This window comes from Typha angustifolia, chromosome 3, assembly GCF_048772165.1.
Source record: "Typha angustifolia cultivar Huaian chromosome 3, ASM4877216v1, whole genome shotgun sequence".
Taxonomy (NCBI): Eukaryota; Viridiplantae; Streptophyta; class Magnoliopsida; order Poales; family Typhaceae; genus Typha; species Typha angustifolia.
Window position 1 is genome coordinate 8,277,166 of NC_133241.1, and position 17,273 is coordinate 8,294,438.

Consider the following 17,273-nt stretch of genomic DNA (forward strand, 5'->3'; position numbering starts at 1 on the left):
CCCCGGTCAATAACGCCAGAACGCGCCACGTAACCGAATCGACTTCCCCCCTAATGCCAATCCGCCACATGTCGCGCGCAACGAGGACCTTTTGCTATTCCCTGTTTTGCACTGAGCACCGTATCCTACAATGGAACTTGTAACGCTTGATGAAAACCTATTTATACTCCACATCGGACCCAAAAGTCTAACCATAATCTATCAGTAGCGCTTGGCGTGCAAGCCAACGGGGCTTAACCCGAGTCACAATTGCGAGTCACTCCCCACTCTACATCGTTTCCCGAGCTCAGTGCCGGAAAAGAGTGAAACCATCCAAAATCCCCATTTTGCCCCTCCTCTTCACTCTTTCCTTCAAACTCCCAACCCCGCCGCTGTAACTTCTCGCTCTCCTTTTCCTCTCCTCTCCTCTCCTCTCTCTCTAATCACGTTCGCCTTCTAGTCTTCTACGATGGCGGAGTTCCCACCAAACCTAGACGACGGCGAGCTCTGGCTTCCTTCCGAGATCATCCCCGACCTCGGCGTACGCCGCTGCAGCCTCAGGTCCGACGTGGCGTGCGCGGATGGCTTAGCCCACCAACTCGCCGCCTTCGGGTTTCTCGACCGGGCCCGGCTCTTCGCTACCCCGAATACTACCCCACACTTCGAGGTCGCCTTCTCGAGCCCATTTCCTCACTTGCCCCCCTTCTCCTCACTAACATTCTAACCCTCTTTCTCCTCTTCGTCTCTTTTGTGCTGCAGTGGTCCAGACCGGCTCGAACCCAGTTCGGACCGGCGGGGAGAGGCGTGTTGGGTTCCCGTTCGACGGCGGTCTACGAGTTCGCGCCGGTTAAGCCGGTGCACCCATTGGTAGTTGATTAGTAGTTACCATAAATTAATCTAATTTAGAGGGTTATATCTGCAAAAGGATCCTTCGTAATGTCTTGAGGATTTTATTACTACTATTATTATTATTATTATGTTATTTATTATATATTATTTTTTGGCAGGGGAGAGTTACGGGTTCGAGGAGGTCTCAGGGGACCGGCGTTTTCCTCCCTCGGGTTTTGGTCGATAGCAAATTGGAGAAGAAAGCTAGTAATTATTATCTTTCCCTTTCTTTTTCGTTTAGTTGGCCACGAAATTTATGGATAATTATTACGTAAATTTATTATATTTCTTAAACTTTACTTGCAGATGTGAGAGGAGCAGAGCAACTGCAGAGGCCACGTCAGCCTTCTCCCGAGTTAGCTCTGCCTCAGGACTGGACTTACTAAAAGGGGGCCCATCCATCCTTGTCTCTCGTGTGTCTTTACTGCCATGTCAAATGGGTTAGGATTAGGAAGAGAGAGAGAGAGAGAGAGAGAGAAAGAATTGTAGTGGAGCATAGGATAAAGTTTTGTTTCCTTTCTTTCTCTCTTCTTTTGTCTATTGTCATCTAGTTCGGTCCCTGTTTTGCTTTTTTACTTCTGTACACAAAATAAACAATAATAGTATCTATGTTTGGTCTGCGTCTCTGAACTCTGTCTTGCTTTCCTTTTGCTGCTGCTGGTGAGAGCATCCAATGCTGGGCTTTGGTTTGAAATTATTCCTCTTATACTTGGTCGAGGAGAATTTCCCGGGATTATTTTTATTGGGAGTTTCTTTATCCCTGAGACAAGACAATATCTAAGATCTGTGAGATAGGACAAGGGAGTTATTTTATGCGGAAGGTGAGACTTTGGCCAGGAAATTTACTGGCAGAGTCGGAGAGGGAGGAAACAGACGAGCTTCTATCCAAGATCTAAATTTATTAAGTCGTCACTAGAAAAGTGAGGATCAATCAAACGATCTATACAAACTAAAGAGTCCCATGCACAACGCAACTCGATCATGACCGCCGCTGATCACATCAAACACATGGCAAAGCAAAGGAAGACTAGAAATACGAGTCTCCAACTCGGCAAAACAGAGCATGCTCTCTTTGCCTCAGAAGTAAAGAAATAGTAATACGGATTAGAGAGCCCTCCGGGTTTCTCTGTTTCGGGCGGCGTCGGCGATGAACGTGACGGCGGGGGAGGTGGAGGACAGTAGCTCTGAGGTGGTGATGGTGGCGGTGGTGGTGATGTACATATTGATGGGCACGTTCCACATGCATTGATGCAAAGAAGACCATCCTTAGTCTCTGCAGCGGCCGCGTAGAATAGCATCATCACCATGGATAGCAATCCAAACATCCCTGCTCTTGTGCAATGGAGATGGATTCTACTACTCTCCATGTATATAGTACTATAGTGGTCTTCTATATAAGCTTGCAACTTCGATGGGTTTCGTCCTCCTCTTATATGGATAATTGTAAGAGTTATCTATCATATCACATTACTAAGTACGTATAGATTCCATGCTTCTTGTATACACTTGGATTGCACAGCTAAAAGAGCAGAGAGAGAATATAGCTGCAGTGGTGCATAAGGCTTGCTGTAAAGAGGAGAGGGGAAGATGCTCCTTGGAGAAAAAGACTGGAAGGTGATTCGCCATTAGTGTTGTAAAGTAGCAGGAGTTCACTTCATTATTATTTTTTTAACTAATAAAGTATGGGATAGTGATTAATTTCGAAAAGTAATTTGATGGATGGATGCTTCTGATTAAAAGATGTCTGCATTCCATAAAAAGATCTAGTATCTTTTTTCATTTAGTAGATAGGAATTGATTCTTAATGGGAAAATATGTTTCTCAAAGGGTGGTAATGCGATCATCATTCATCCACCATCAACAAAAAAATGGTGTGAGAAATGAAACAAGCTTCTCTTTTATGAAATCTTTCTTGTGATTTGGAGTCGGAAGAAGAGACTAATATGAAAAATTTAAACACAATCTGTAGAACAAATAAATCTTGTAATAAATTGCCAGAAGTATGCTCTTTTTAAACCTTTCTCGTGCTATGCTGCTGCTCAGTATCTGAACAACCATCTCTAGTAAATAATAATGTTCACAACCAAGCTAATAAAAACAAAAATTAAGATTCATGGACATAAATGCATGGAAAATATAAGGAAAATGTATGTGGCACAATGGATTTGGTTTCAGAAAATGATAAAAAGAATGGTCTAATAGATCGTGAAATGAGACAATGCTATACAGATATCATATTACAAGTATGCGTAAATGTTGAATCACTGCAAATGTTTGTTAGCAGTAACACATGAAAACGTTGCCCTTTCACACTTGTAAATGAAGATAATTTTGCCTGTTGGTGTATAGCAATAATGTTTCATTGCTGGTTAGTAGTACACTGGAGTTCTCTAGAAATTGGGACAAATATACATGCAGAAGAAGTCTTACCCGCTCCGCCACTGGTTGCAAAAAGAACCTCAGGATTATGGCCTTGTGCGAGACTATAGAGACTCCAATCACAAGGGTCATCTTGATTCCAAAAATTACAGTAATTTGCACAGTTGCACCTGTCCTGCAAGAGGATTTTAAGAGAAACCAGGATGTTATCTACGGTGTAACTTACTAGTATTTGTGTAGAGATTCTACTATAAAATTATTTAATTTGATTACATATTGGAAGTTTGATATAATTACAAGCTAGTTAACCAGCTGCTCTGATTTGAACAGGCACAAAGATTAGTTGAGAAGCTATATTGAAGAGGGAAAGATTTTGTTAGCTGGTATTTCTTACCTCAAATGCCCCTCATAAAAGGAGGATAAAAAAGTAAACTATCATTAAACATTTAAACATAAATGTTCATTGCCAATCTTCTGGTTCTGTGGCTGTATTAGAATCGGATACTTTTTGACGCACAAATTGGCCTTTTACTCTTGGGCGTTGCTCTGCAAGCTTCTTCCTGCTATGGTACCTTACCTGTCAAACCAACAACCAGGGTCATATGTTAAAACAGGTAATATTCTCTAAATTATTGACCCATTATAAAAGAAGTATAATCGCACACCAAATACAATCAGATCATCCCTTATTCAGAATTAGGCTCTGAGGATTTTTATCAACTAAATTCAGGTCAACAGTAACTAAAGACAAAGCAGGCTTTTACTCATACAGAGGGTTGCGTAGCATATTCAATGCATAATTTTAAACAATACAGGGTCTTGACCAAAATAAAATAATGCTATAATTTAAAAATCAAGCGGGGGTTTGGGGGGATATAGAGCGCATGGCCCCCCTTTGCTTCTATGTGGCTCTGCCCATGAGGGTAACATTAAAAGTACGCACTGGTTTCTCCCAGTGCTGTTTTAAACAGAAACAAGGCTACTATCCTTAACACAACATCTATAATTTAAGCAGATAAATTTCATTTGTTAGATACATAGAAACAAGGTAATCATATATTATTTTGTCACTAGATAGATATCATGAAATTTATATTAATAATTGCAGAGGCGTATTATGCTAAAAGCTGATTTATAATTTGGTCACTCAATTAAGAACTGACTCCTAAAGATGTTGGCCTGTCATTGACATAGTACTGCTGGGCATATATGTACTCTAGAACATGACCCACAAATAAGTTCACAGATATATCTTGATGACAGACTAAAATGACTGAAAACTTATGTATTTTAAAATTTAAAGTAAACCTGAACCGCTACCTTTTTCTCAAAGCATCTGTCTTTCCGTTTCAAGCGGAATTTAATCAGGGCAGCCTCACGACGAGAGCGATCGCTGTCAGAACCATGTCTTTTGCAATTATGGACACTGCTTTCATTCCCACTTTCTATGGCAGTTCCTGTATTTGCAGTTGGATCTGCTGTTTCACCATTACCATAGCTTCCACTACCTCCAATAATACCCCGGATGCAGATAGCTCTTTGATCAACTTGTTTCATTGAAGTGCATAACGAGTTTCTTGCTTCTCCTGCTTCTCTGTCAACTTGTTGTCTTTGAAGGTTCGTCTGATGATTTTCTTCATGGTTGTGAATTTCATCACAGTGTAAGTGGTTATCAAGATTGTTTCCATGGCAGTTAGATTGATCAGAAGTAATATGGGCTGCTATTTTCTCAATTTCAGATAAATTATGTGGCTGAAAAGAGGTCTGGGAGAAGAACATAGACTGCAGAATAGCATCATACCCAGCATACAAGCTCTGGTAAGGTATAGCTCCAACAGGACCCGGTAGCGATATAATCCCAAATTGAGGATGATGGAAAACTATATCTCTTCCATTGGAGGAGGGACTAGCAGAAGCATTTTCTCCAGCAAGACCAGAACACGAAGCACCAACATTCTCCTTGCCGCTATATAAAAGAACAGTAGATTCATCTGCATTTCCTTGATATGAAGACAAGATATTTTTAGGTTGGAAGCAAGTGATCCTCTCCTCATCACCAGATTCTCTGCTTCTAATAGATAGAGATGAAGACAGCATTTGACCTGAAGGTTGGATCCTTTTATCACCATACCTGCATTTTTCATAAAACAATACCCTGTCCTCAGAAAATACTAGAGACAATAATGTTGGATCTTGAGGTATATCAAATTTTTGATTTTTTTTTTCAAAATTACAAGAGAGTAGAATTTCTGGGGTTGAACTTCATTTAAGTTCTTTATCTTACTCAAGTTTCGAGGATGAACTTCCATATTCTGCTTCTAAGTTGCATGAGGTTAAACTGCAATAGATAAGATAGATGATTCTACCAACCAATTTGCTCCCTATGCTTCATCAAAGAATGTCCACTTGTCTTTATCGGCGCAGATGGTAAGAGATCATCAAACGATCATATTTAAGAACATAATAAGAAAGAAGGATGATGTCTCACCAACCCAAGAGTTCGGCTTCTCACCAAAACTAATAATTGATAGATGGATGATATTTCAGCAATCAAAAAGTTTAGCATCTCACCATAACTCACTTGATAGATGGATGATGTTTCACTAATTCAAGAGTTTAGTGTTTCACCAAAATTTTCACTTAGAATTACTCTAAGCTAGTGCATCTCATCTCAAATATCGCTCAACATATGAAGACTTTATTGAATAAAGAATAACATTATCCCTAACACAAAACTCCAGTACATATTATAGACTCTCTGCTACACTGCAAATCCAAAACAAACTTTGAAAAATAAAACTCCTATGATAAAACAAACTCTGAAAAATAAAACATCTATTCTGAGACAAGTTCTGAAAATAATCCCAACTGGGACTCTAAAAAATAAACCAAAGACTCTAAAAGATAAATCCTAATTCCCACCCAGATATAAACTATCGCAAACGTTTCAATAACAGAACCTGCAAAGTTTCATTCAAATATATTTTTCGCTCATTCGATCAGATGCTCCATATTGCATTACTTATTTTAGTTCAGCCAGAAAGTTTAGACACATTTAACCAACATAACCAATAAGACCTAGTACTTGGTTCTTATATATGAAAAGGTTGGATGAGAAGAGGAAGGACCAAACATAAATTACATGGATACACAGTTCCCCTGTTCAAAGCAATTGCCCACAAACAGTGTACAATGGAAGTGTAAAATATTTTCCTACTACTTATTTAATCTCAATTTGACACTAATGCTACACGGTGTACTGAAATAGCATTCTAAGTAGCTTCTAGGTTTCATGGTATGGATATGCCAACAATAGCAAGCCAGAGAATAAGCATAAAGTGAGGTTCATTTTTTCAGTTTGTCAGAACTATTTGATTGTTAATCAATTATTATTATAGGAACCCAAAATAAATGGGTCACAAATGCTGTGAAAAGTTAGGTTCACTTCTTTATTCCATAGTATCCTACACAAACACCAAAGAACAACGAGCGCATCAGTACATTAATATCTATAATACAGAATGATATAAAATAGTTAATGCATCCATAGATACAGTATTATGTAACATGTTCTTTGTATTTAAGCATGCATGTAGTGCTTCGTGGAACTGTAAAATCCAACTACCAACTGAAGAAATCTAGCATTAAAATTTTTCTCAAAAATGACATATAAGTTCATATCCTTATGGCTGATAGGTACAGTTTGCAGTGGCCTTGCCATTATAGTTCTTAATGTCTCTTCTCAATAAATTCAATCCTAATATACACACATATATTAAATAACACAAATTGTACAAGGGCAAATCACACTGAACATAAGCTAGCAGTTGCATGAACCAGGGGTTCAGAGAAAGAAACATTACCTTGAAAAGGCAGAGGCATCAGAATGAATCAGTATATGCTTTTCCTTGAAGCCCTGATTTACACTATCATTTATCTGTGGTCCTCTTTCCAGAAGTTGAGAGGAAACAAAAGCAGATTTACTCTTCCGAGTACAGCTGGCTGAATCTTCACATAATGAATTTTCTCGAAAGGCGTCCTTCTCTATAACAGAAGAACTGCTTTTCCTGTCCACTATTGGCTCAATACAGGCTACGACATCCTTCAGAGAATCATTTGGATGATGGGAAATCAAACCAACAATTACATCCCCCCTGGCTCTCATAGACTGCTGTACATCTTCACTATTATGCATTATATCATTAAGAGACTTTTTCTCTAGACTTTTCTCAGCTGAAGATAGAGGTGGTTGAATAACCTCTACTGCGCTTCCACCAAATGAATCTGCATGGTTAACCTTAAGATTATCAGAGCTGTACAGGGAATTGTCAATTAGGGGAACAAAGTGTTGAATTTAATCAAGATTAACTAATAACCTTTAGTTTCTTCACCATTATCAATCTTCAACACCTTTGTTCTCACTGCTATCACACCATCAGGTTCCTCTGGTTTTTCTTCCACTTCTCTAGAAGAACTTCTCCTGAAATTTTGAGCATTCTCAATTTCCACCTGCTGCTTACTTTCCGAACTCTGTTCAAGTAGAACATAATTCATATTCATTAAGGCGTGCAAGACCAATGATCACATAATAAATCATCAATAGTAAAATCATCTTAAAATTCAGACCTTTTACCTTCTCATACAAAATGGCTTTCCAACTTAAAAAATCACAAAGATTCTGAATATTTACCTGAGCATCACTTCCTGAATTGCTGTTTTCCCCAGTCTCCGACCCATTGGCACTGATATGATTACTAGCAGCGTTGTTATCGGAAGCATTTGCTTGGCTACTCGCCTGCATCAAGATTGAAATTACCCAATCTCCAACATATGATGTTGAAATCACACTATCCAAATTAATACGATAACTGGTCAAAATATTATAGTAACATACACAGTGTCTCCTCCAAACGTGTTGCCACAAATTCCTCAGCTCATTCTTCCTCACTGGCTTCACGAGGAAATCCACAGCGCCCTTAAGCATGCATTTGAGCACTACCCCGATAGAATCTTGCGACGACATCACTACCAACACATGCAATTCCCGAATTAAACAAACCAAACTATATTCATCAAGCAATTTAAGGTCCTAATCCGATAAAATAAACTTACTAATCACAGGAATATTCTTGCACTCCCCTGTCGCCATAATCTTCGATAGAAGCCCGATTCCGGAAAGCGATGGCATCGCGACTTCCGTGAGGACGAGATCGAACGCGTAGTGCCTCTCCTTTAAGATCTCCCAGGCCTTCAGCCCATCCGCCACCGCCGCCACTGCCGACGACGCAAGCTCGAAGCCAGATTCAAACAAAGTAAGTGCATAGGGGAAGAGGGGAGGCGAAATTACCGTGGTAGCTGCATTTACGGAGGAGGGCGGTGACGATATGGCGGGTGGAGTCGTCGTGCTCGACGAGGAGCACGCGGAGGGATCGCCGGGGGAGGAAGTGGTCCCACCGGATGACGTGGCGGTCGGGGGGCCTGCTGCCGTCGATCTTGGGGCGGACGGCTGGGATTTCTTCTTCTTCTTCCTCCTCCTTCACTTCGACCGCCGCCTCCTCTCTCATCGTCTTGGGCTCCATGGAGGGGAGAGGAAAAGGATTTGGTGGGCAGGGAAGGAGGAAAAAAGAGGAGTCGAGGTGTAGTGGTGGATACGAATGGAAATATCTAATGGGCATGGGCGCCACGTCAGCGGTGAGATCGAATCGAATGCGTCGAGAGGAGAAGGTGGACTACATGGACGCTCCGCGAGCCAATCACTCGCTTGACGTCCGAGGCGCAGGGAGACGAGGGGGCTGAGCTGACCGAGTTGAAGGAAGATATTTTCATTTTGGGATATTTGCAAATAACACCCTGTCCTTTTTTTTATTTCCCGATTAACATTCATTTTTTCTATAATTTTTATACAACACTGTACTGTTACTTTGGTGTAACTCTGATTTATTACTAAAATAATCTTAGACCATATTATTTTTACGTATGATTTAGACACTGTAGAAATTATCCTTAGTATTTTAACAGAATATTTCTTACTTAATAACTCAGATGTCATATAACAATAAATTATAAGAGAAAAAAAAAAGGCGCCGGGCGTTAATAAAACTAATACAAATTTAAGGTGTTATTTGAAATTTTGTTTTTTTTTTTACTTTTGGCACGTGACTTTCTGACTCGTGTCTGCGGCGCACGGTTGCTTATCCTGCCAAGTAATTTTGCTCCTCTAGTGCTGTTCTCCCACTTGGATATTTGCCACGATGTGTGATATTTATTACTTAGATATTTAATTAGAGAACTTTTTAATAAACACCCTCTATTTTTACAATTTTGCTTGTTAACGCTTGTATTTTAGTATTTTGTAACAATATATTTTTCCCATAATTTTCATTTAATCTAGTTTATATTCTTTATAACTAAATAAATTAAATAAAATACTTTGATTAAAATTCCAACCTTAGCCAGCCCACCATTTTAAAGTTATATAACATTCTAGTTGACTCCATCAAGTAAAAAAAATTAGCCACCTTATTATATTCCCCTAAAAAATAGTTTAGGTGTATAAAAAATTACGTTTAATATTAATAAAATGTTTTTATTGATATTCTTTTATTTGAAAATAGTTGGGTTTACTAACTCATATGAGAATGTTGTATGGAAATTATAAGAAAACAAAAGAAAGAAAATGCTTATAAAATCCTCAAATACTGGTCATAATAAGAAAATTAATAAAAATAGGCTTTACTTAAAAATTTCCCTTATATTCACTATAGAAAAGTTTATATTTTTTGAGTACATATAGACAAGTGAGAATAATGTAGGACAATGTCACGAGCATGATCTATTTATTAAGTTAATAAAAGTATTAAGTGGGCTTAAACGGCTTGAATGGATAAATGGATTAGTTTTAAACAAGCTAAATTGGTTAACATAAACTATTCGAATTTAGATTACTTATGTACTTTATAAACAAATATATTTGAATTATAAAATAATAATTACTATCGTTATATTCTCTAAATATTATAATTGTTATTAGATTTTTTTTTATTATTTCACAATTGTTATAATGATTAGTTTTTTGACAGCCTAATAAATGATTATTAAAAATAATAAATAGAACACTTTTATTAATATGTTATAGTGCAAAATATTTATCACATAACTTTTTATTCCAAAAAATAAAATCCTTTTTATTGTATCATTATATTTAAATCACGTCAGATAATTTTCAAATTATTTTAAGTAATTATATAAAAGCAAAATAAATTATTTTTTTCTAAATTCAATTTTATTTATGATTAGTTAGATTTAATAGAGCATAATGATATTTTTTTCGATGACAATTAAGATATTTAAAAAGATTGTAGCAGCAGATTAGAATAATATCTATAAATATGATTAGTATGCGAGATCAACTCATTTATGACTCAAATTTAATTATATTAAATCTAAATTTATTTAAATCCTTTAGACTTGTACCCAATTAATGTGTTTGATAGAAAAATTGTCACCCATAGTCCTAAAAGTTAAATCAGGCTACAATATTAGACATATTTTGTATGGCTTTTATTATAGTAGTTAAGGTATATTTGTTGCATAATAAGGAGACGTGCATTGAGAAAAAAGAAAAAGAAAAGAGGGTATTAATTGTGTGTGTGAGTATCATTCTTATTATTTATTTGTATGGAAGTTTGACTGAAAGAGTATGATAAGATAATATAATGACTACTTTATGGTATTTGAAAATATTATAGAGTTCGGACCCGAGTCCAACCGACATACCCGTTACGGACTCGGGCGAGAACAACAACCGAGTCGTTCAAATCCGTATGCTGACGTGGCCCAGCCTTTGTCAGTAGAATACGGCACCGAACTCTCCTAACTCACCGACCTTTTTTTCCTCCGCTCATCGTATCAACGTTTCTCTGCGGGAAGTATGATCCGCCGTCCAAATGTGAATACTGTGACTCCAGACCGTCCATATATCCCCCCGCACGAATGGGATAAAACACTGTCCTGACCGAGGAATGGGTGAAGATTAGTAGCAGGGGCTTTTGTTATTAATATACGTGCTCGGTCGCCGCGGCAAAACGATTCCCTCCAAAGAGTACGCTTTCTTCTTCCATCAACATAGGCGAAAGACCAGTTCGTTGATATCTCTCTCTCTCTCTCTCTCTAGATCTCGATCTTCGAGATCGGAATTGAGGAGAAGGTGGAGGAATGGGGGTTCCGCAGGCGATCGAGTCGCTGTCGCAAAGAGCAAGCTTGCTGAGGGATTCGTTGCAGAAGAGCCAGACCAACACCGATAGTATGGTAGCCATCCTTGGATCCTTCGACCATCGCCTCTCGGCTCTCGAGGCGGCGATGCGCCCCACCCAGGTTAAATTCCTTGTTACCCTTCTCGAGTTCTCCTCGCCGATCGAAGAATCGTGATCAGCTCTTTGATGCGATCGTGGAGGTTGAGATTTGTCCGATCTGTAGGTAAGGACGCACGCGATTCGGATGGCGCACGAGAACATCGACAAGACTTTGAAGGCGGCAGAGGTCATTCTTGGTCAATTTGATCTGTCGCGCCAGGTCGGTTTCTGTCTTCCATCCCAATTTGTGTTTGAATTTGTTTGATAACTTGAACATTTTTATAGCATCCGTTGTAATTTGATTGCACTATATGGAATAGGCTGAGGCTACAATATTAAGAGGACCGCATGAGGATCTAGAAAGCTATCTGGAGGCGGTTGATCTGTTGAGAGGCATTGTTCGATTCTTCACCTCAAATAATAACTTCAAGGGCAGTGATGGGGTTCTCAACCATATCAACAATTTGCTAGCGAAGTCCATCTTGAAGCTGGAGGAGGAATTCAGGCAGATTTTAGCTAATTACAGGTTTGTTTTTATTGGTGATTGCTCTGCGTCAGTTTTCTCATTGTTGGCTCTCGCGTTATTTGAAATCTCACATCATGCTCATCAAGCCATGGGAAACTTCTTCGTGGAAATATTTCTGTTACTTGATTGGAGCTTGTATATATTCTTTGGTGCCTCAGTTTTGGGGGTGCGAGTTGCATATTATTGAGTAATTCTTCACGTGGTAGAAAAAAAAAAAGGAAAAGAAGAAGAAAGAAAAAATAATTTAAGTGTGTATTTGTTTAATTTCTCTGTTCTAACAAATAAAATTTCCCTCTTTTCTGCTTTCAGCAAACCCATTGAGCCTGATCGTCTGTTTGACTGCCTTCCCAACTCTTTGCGACCGGGAGGATCACCTGGGCACCAAGTTGATAATGGTAAGAACCATCCTTCAGCAAATCACTCTGAGCATCCAACCAAATTATTGGAGACAACTATCTACAAAACACCAACTCTCGTTCCTCCAAGGATTTTGCCTCTGCTACATGACTTAGCTCAGCAATTGATTCAAGCTGGCTACCAGCAGCAGTGTTTCAAAATTTACAGGTAAAATTTCCGGATATCTTATGTTTATCTGACTCTGCTGGAACTCTTCATCATGTTCTTCATGATGGAAAACTACATGACTTTCCTATTAGAAAGATGGAGGTAATTTTGGTGTTGCATTAATGAAACTCAAATTACAAATTTTGGGTCTCTTTTAAGAAGCAATACAAACGAAGGACATGCAGTTATTGGAGAATTATGCAGAATAGATGTAAGAATTTGAGTCATTGTGTGTTTGTTTTTATGCAAACATTTATCTGCCAAGTTCAACATTATTTAAAATTCTACATGCATGTGCATATGTGTGGTGTATCTGAGGGATTATGAGTGTAAAAAAAAATCAAAATCCATAATCTGAGGCCCAAATCTTGGGATGAGCAATATTCCACATTTATAGTTTTATATAGTTCCTGGAAGAGAGTAAAGACAATATCTTATGCCGAGTTTATATGGAGTATGAAAGAGAGACTCAGACCTAGCATTGCGTGAACCAATTTTCTTAAATATATTGTGCCGCAAACAATAGATACTGATGGTAGGAAATTCATCTTAGACTTTTCTATGTCATATATGCTTCAGAACACAATTATACAGTTTCTTCAGTTCTTGTTCACTCTATATTTTTAGTTTATTTTTGGTGCTTATGTGGTATGTACAATTTTTTTTCCCTTTGATCTCAGAGATGCTCGTGCTTCAGCACTAGAATCAAGCCTTTGGAAGCTGGGAGTGGAAAAGCTCAGCAAAGATGATGTGCAGAAGATGCAATGGGAGGCACTAGAGGCCAAGATTGGAAACTGGATTCATTTTATGCGAATTGCAGTAAGAGTTTTTTTTTAAATTATACCACAGAGGGTATACTTTTGGAGTTCCAATAATTTGAGTTTTCTTGAACAGGTTAAACTGTTGTTTGCTGGAGAACGAAAAGTTTGTGATCAAATTTTTGACGGCATTAATTTCCAGAAGGACCAGTGCTTTGCTCTTGTAACAGTAAATAGTGTTGCCACGCTTCTCAGTTTTGGGGAAGCAGTTGCTAAAAGCAAAAGGTCCCCTGAAAAGTTATTTGTGCTTCTTGACATGTATGAAATAATGCATGAACTACAATCTGAGGTATGCTAACATTTTCCATCTTATGGAAATCTGACTCTATAGAGCATCTTTTATTAAGACAACTTATATAAATTTTATTGTAAATAGTTTATCCAATTGTATGTATTAGAGTCAAATTTTGTGATTTATTAGTTTCTACGGTTAACAAATTATTGTATAAGCCCTTGGAAGTGGATCATGTCGACCAGCTAGGATTATACAAAGATGTGTACTAAGAATGGTCGGAATACTAATTTCCCTAATAACTTGTCTTGTAGTCCTTGATCATGATTTTCTTGAAATCTTTACCAATTCTTCTAGGTAATGTAGCACCAATTTGGTTTTATGATGTGAATTTGTAGCTTATATGAGCTGTTTAGTCAAATTGTTCCTATTTATTTAAGGTTCATAATTCTCATTGATGAATGAATGCTTTGACATTGACAGTTGGGTGTGCTAGAAGTTCATGCTCGAAGTTCCCTTCTTGTTCAGCTTCATTGTAGTTGACAATTATTCTGTTTGTTAGATATCATATGGCATTTTTATCAGCATTAGGATCATTCTTTAGTCTTTCTGCCTATGCTCACAGGTCTAAGATACTAAAAGAGATTCCTACATTATTCCTACATTAAGCTTTTTCTCAGTCAAAAATGGTCTTCGTATAACAGTAGTTCAGAAAATTTCATTCTGGCTTTATATTCTTTAAGTGTGAAGCCTATTGTAGACTTGTAGTACCAAATATGAGAAGTCCATATTATATGTGGCATATTTAGAGAGTTCCCAATCTTCTAGTTTGCAATTTTTTTCAATATCTCAGATGCATCATGTTTCTTATGATTTTCTGTATACCTTGAGAAACCTGCATGCATATATTCTATTGATGATTTGTTAGCCTTTTGAAGCAAAAGGGCTTTTGCTTCCACAGTGAAGCTTATATGTCTTGCCTAAATTTTCTATCAGTTTGAGGTGATTTTTGAAGGCAAAGCTTGTTCTGAGATGCGCGAATCTGCACTTAGTTTAACCAAGCGGTTGGCGCAGACTGCCCAAGAAACATTTGGTGATTTTGAGGAGGCAGTTGAAAAGGATGCTTCAAAAACTACTGTCCAAGATGGAACAGTGCATCCTCTTACAAGCTATGTAATTAATTATGTGAAGTTTCTTTTTGAGTAAGTCTTGTCCTTCTCAGCTCTTATTTTAGAGAAAGCGTTTTTGCTTGACATGTTATATCCCTATTTAGTTAGGATGCTGATAAGTTAAAATATCTTTCAAGTTGCTATGTCTTAGCAAGTTAGCATTGTTATTGGCTTTACGCTACTAGTTTTGATGATCTATCTTTAACAGAGATAGCTGAAAGCCTGAAACACGAGGTGGATATTGGAGATTTAATGTCTATATGTACATCATGTAATATAAATTAAAAGAGTGTCCCATTGCAGGGCAGACTCCTACAAATAGGGATTTGGAAAGACAAGATGTATGCAGCTTTGTTCCCATTAATCTGAACGATTGTCTAGATGACTCAAAGTAGGGATCACAGGGTGCACTATAGATAACCTAAAACACTATGATACTTCTATATGTTTACTTGCTTGTACATAAGTATGTAGTGTGATTTCCCAAACATCTGTTGTGAGATATTTTGACAGAACCAATTAGTTTATGCAGTGTTTTCCAATTTTTGGTAGGAATCTTGAAATGCTACAGCAACTCTAGTATCCAGACTATCTGGACAAACTCGTGCTTGCTATTTAACAAATGTATACATATGCAGTTACCAGACAACATTGAAGCAACTATTTCAAGAGTTTGAAACTAGGAATGAAACAGATTCTCAGCTGGCGATCGTAACAATGAGGATTATGCAAGCTCTTCAAAGTAACCTAGATGGGAAATCTAAGCAGTACAGAGATCCTGCTTTGACTTACCTATTTCTCATGAACAACATCCATTATATGGTCAGATCTGTGCGTCGGTACGTTGATTGCTGTTCGGAATCTGAAATCTAGAAGACGGTGAAGGTTTAAACATCATATGGACCATATCTTGTTTCAGGTCAGAAGCAAAAGACATACTGGGCGATGACTGGATTCAAAGACATAGAAGGATTGTACAACAAAATGCAAATCAATATAAAAGGGTTGCTTGGGCCAAGGTAATTTGATAAATCAACCTATTCCCCTTCTTTAACTATGCTCGGCCCCTGAACTTAACTGTGTGCTTTTTCTCAAAATAAACTACCTTTATTTTCTCCAGATTCTACAGACACTTTCAGTCCAAGGTATGAATACTGGTTCATTAGGAGCCGAGGGAGGTGGCAGTAGTGGAGCTTCAAGAGCAACAATCAAGGAGCGGTCAGTAACTTGCATGATGCTGCCTTATTATGGTCAAGTGGCAAACTTATGGTAAACTTATTTTGTTCTTGTCATCATTAGGTTCAAGTCTTTCAATTTTCAGTTTGAAGAGCTCCACCAAAAGCAATCTCAATGGACAGTACCTGACCAAGAGCTGCGTGAGTCTCTGAGGCTTGCAGTCGCTGAAGTTCTATTACCGGCATACAGATCTTTCATCAAACGTTTTGGGTATGACTGATATTCTTAGGTGCAATTTGGATTGATGCATCAATAGTGGTATGATTGCTGTTGTCTCTAACGTGTCACTATTGCATCTCAGGCCTCTGGTTGAGAACGGGAAGAACCCTCAGAAATATATCAGATACAACCCGGAAGAGCTCGACCGGCTGTTAGGTGAGTTCTTTGAGGGAAAAACATGGGCTGATCCAAAGCGCTAAGAGCTGATGAAACCAAAAATATACTTGTCCATTGTATGTAGCTTCTCACATAATCTCAACATAATATTCAGCTGATGTAGCTAATCTTCCCCACCCCCCCACCCCCCCCCCATCCCCCTACATGCCAATAATTTTACAGGTGCTTCTGTCCACATGTACCTCGTTCAATTCAAATATCTTTTGTATTCTTTTATTCATGTAGCACTGTAGAATTCTGATGTCCAATGCGCTAATTGATCTGACGGGATATGTACATATGGAATGCTGTTAATGGATCCCTGTGGCCTACTGATATTATTAGCATCAGAATTCTGGAAGGTTTCTTTTCAGTAATTCTTTTGTGCTCCCACTCACAGCTTCCCATTGTCTGGAAATTTGATTTATAAGAATCTTGACATATTTGTTAGTCTTGTACAGAAGGAAAAACAAATTTTTGGCCTATTCGTTTCAAAAGCTAGTGTTTACAACTAGTAATTGTACTTCAATTGCGTGGTTCACAAAGTCAGCCGTCGGTAGGAAGTGGCATTGTGGCAATCATTTTCACACCAACTGGATTCGGGCTGTGTTGACTTCATTTTCACACCAACTAGTAATTGTAACCTGTTTACTTCGTGCTCGTTCGTTCAAATCAAATTAGTTGGGATTATTTTGACCCACCTCCCAATCTCTCTCCAGTTTCCTTTTACGAATAGATTTAATTCCTATATCATCC

General features: G+C 38.2%; 3 protein-coding genes across 7 annotated transcripts; 2 read left to right on the plus strand and 1 right to left on the minus strand.

The window, feature by feature from the left end:
- Window positions 1–250: 250 nt before the first annotated feature.
- On the plus strand, window positions 251–1,659 carry LOC140778598 (uncharacterized). The gene is made up of 4 exons (XM_073123399.1): window positions 251–646; window positions 739–846; window positions 987–1,074; window positions 1,174–1,659. Exons 1-4 carry the CDS (start codon window positions 449–451, stop codon window positions 1,251–1,253), a joined length of 474 nt encoding a protein of 157 aa, XP_072979500.1. The 5' UTR covers window positions 251–448; the 3' UTR covers window positions 1,254–1,659.
- Window positions 1,660–2,886: 1,227 nt separating this feature from the next.
- LOC140778583 (two-component response regulator-like APRR9) lies at window positions 2,887–8,951 on the minus strand. Of its 4 annotated transcripts, XR_012107211.1 has the most exons (10): window positions 8,594–8,950; window positions 8,359–8,520; window positions 8,141–8,271; window positions 7,937–8,041; window positions 7,623–7,776; window positions 7,110–7,530; window positions 4,567–5,377; window positions 3,641–3,823; window positions 3,298–3,421; window positions 2,887–3,202 (listed from the first exon to the last, which is right to left on the minus strand). XR_012107211.1 is itself a non-coding variant. In XM_073123381.1 (8 exons), exons 1-8 carry the CDS (start codon window positions 8,919–8,921, stop codon window positions 3,707–3,709), a joined length of 2,229 nt encoding a protein of 742 aa, XP_072979482.1. In that variant the 5' UTR covers window positions 8,922–8,951; the 3' UTR covers window positions 2,887–3,706. The 4 variants fall into 4 exon arrangements, 1 of the variants encoding a protein (XP_072979482.1); XR_012107212.1 differs by having other exon boundaries at window positions 3,298–3,823; window positions 8,594–8,951; XR_012107208.1 differs by having other exon boundaries at window positions 2,887–3,421.
- Window positions 8,952–11,309: 2,358 nt separating this feature from the next.
- Window positions 11,310–16,910, plus strand: LOC140758514 (exocyst complex component EXO70A1-like). 2 transcript variants are annotated; one of them, XR_012104120.1, is made up of 12 exons: window positions 11,310–11,619; window positions 11,722–11,817; window positions 11,918–12,123; window positions 12,433–12,687; window positions 13,368–13,506; window positions 13,582–13,794; window positions 14,734–14,939; window positions 15,545–15,745; window positions 15,826–15,925; window positions 16,027–16,124; window positions 16,228–16,352; window positions 16,444–16,910. XR_012104120.1 is itself a non-coding variant. In XM_073094713.1 (12 exons), the coding sequence occupies exons 1-12, from the start codon at window positions 11,461–11,463 to the stop codon at window positions 16,559–16,561; spliced, it is 1,938 nt and encodes a 645-aa protein (XP_072950814.1). In that variant the 5' UTR covers window positions 11,311–11,460; the 3' UTR covers window positions 16,562–16,910. The 2 variants fall into 2 exon arrangements, 1 of the variants encoding a protein (XP_072950814.1); XM_073094713.1 differs by having other exon boundaries at window positions 11,311–11,619; window positions 16,206–16,352.
- The last annotated feature ends 363 nt before the right edge of the window (window positions 16,911–17,273 follow it).

What these genes read in the sequence shown, in the direction of transcription:
- LOC140778583 (XM_073123381.1), bottom strand. Translation starts at nt 8,921, where the DNA reads ATGCCCATTAGATATTTCCATTCGTATCCACCACTACACCTCGACTCC. An exon ending in CAAGAATATTCCTGTGATTA is followed by an intron (nt 8,272 to 8,358) that starts GTAAGTTTATTT and finishes ATGTGTTGGTAG; the next exon opens with TGATGTCGTCGCAAGATTCT. An exon ending in ACGTTTGGAGGAGACACTGT is followed by an intron (nt 8,042 to 8,140) that starts GTATGTTACTAT and finishes ATCTTGATGCAG; the next exon opens with GCGAGTAGCCAAGCAAATGC.
- LOC140778598 (XM_073123399.1), top strand. Translation starts at nt 449, where the DNA reads ATGGCGGAGTTCCCACCAAACCTAGACGACGGCGAGCTCTGGCTTCCT. An exon ending in ATACTACCCCACACTTCGAG is followed by an intron (nt 647 to 738) that starts GTCGCCTTCTCG and finishes TTTGTGCTGCAG; the next exon opens with TGGTCCAGACCGGCTCGAAC. An exon ending in CAAATTGGAGAAGAAAGCTA is followed by an intron (nt 1,075 to 1,173) that starts GTAATTATTATC and finishes CTTTACTTGCAG; the next exon opens with ATGTGAGAGGAGCAGAGCAA.
- LOC140758514 (XM_073094713.1), top strand. Translation starts at nt 11,461, where the DNA reads ATGGGGGTTCCGCAGGCGATCGAGTCGCTGTCGCAAAGAGCAAGCTTG. An exon ending in AAAGGGTTGCTTGGGCCAAG is followed by an intron (nt 15,926 to 16,026) that starts GTAATTTGATAA and finishes TATTTTCTCCAG; the next exon opens with ATTCTACAGACACTTTCAGT. An exon ending in AGAGCAACAATCAAGGAGCG is followed by an intron (nt 16,125 to 16,205) that starts GTCAGTAACTTG and finishes TGTCATCATTAG; the next exon opens with GTTCAAGTCTTTCAATTTTC.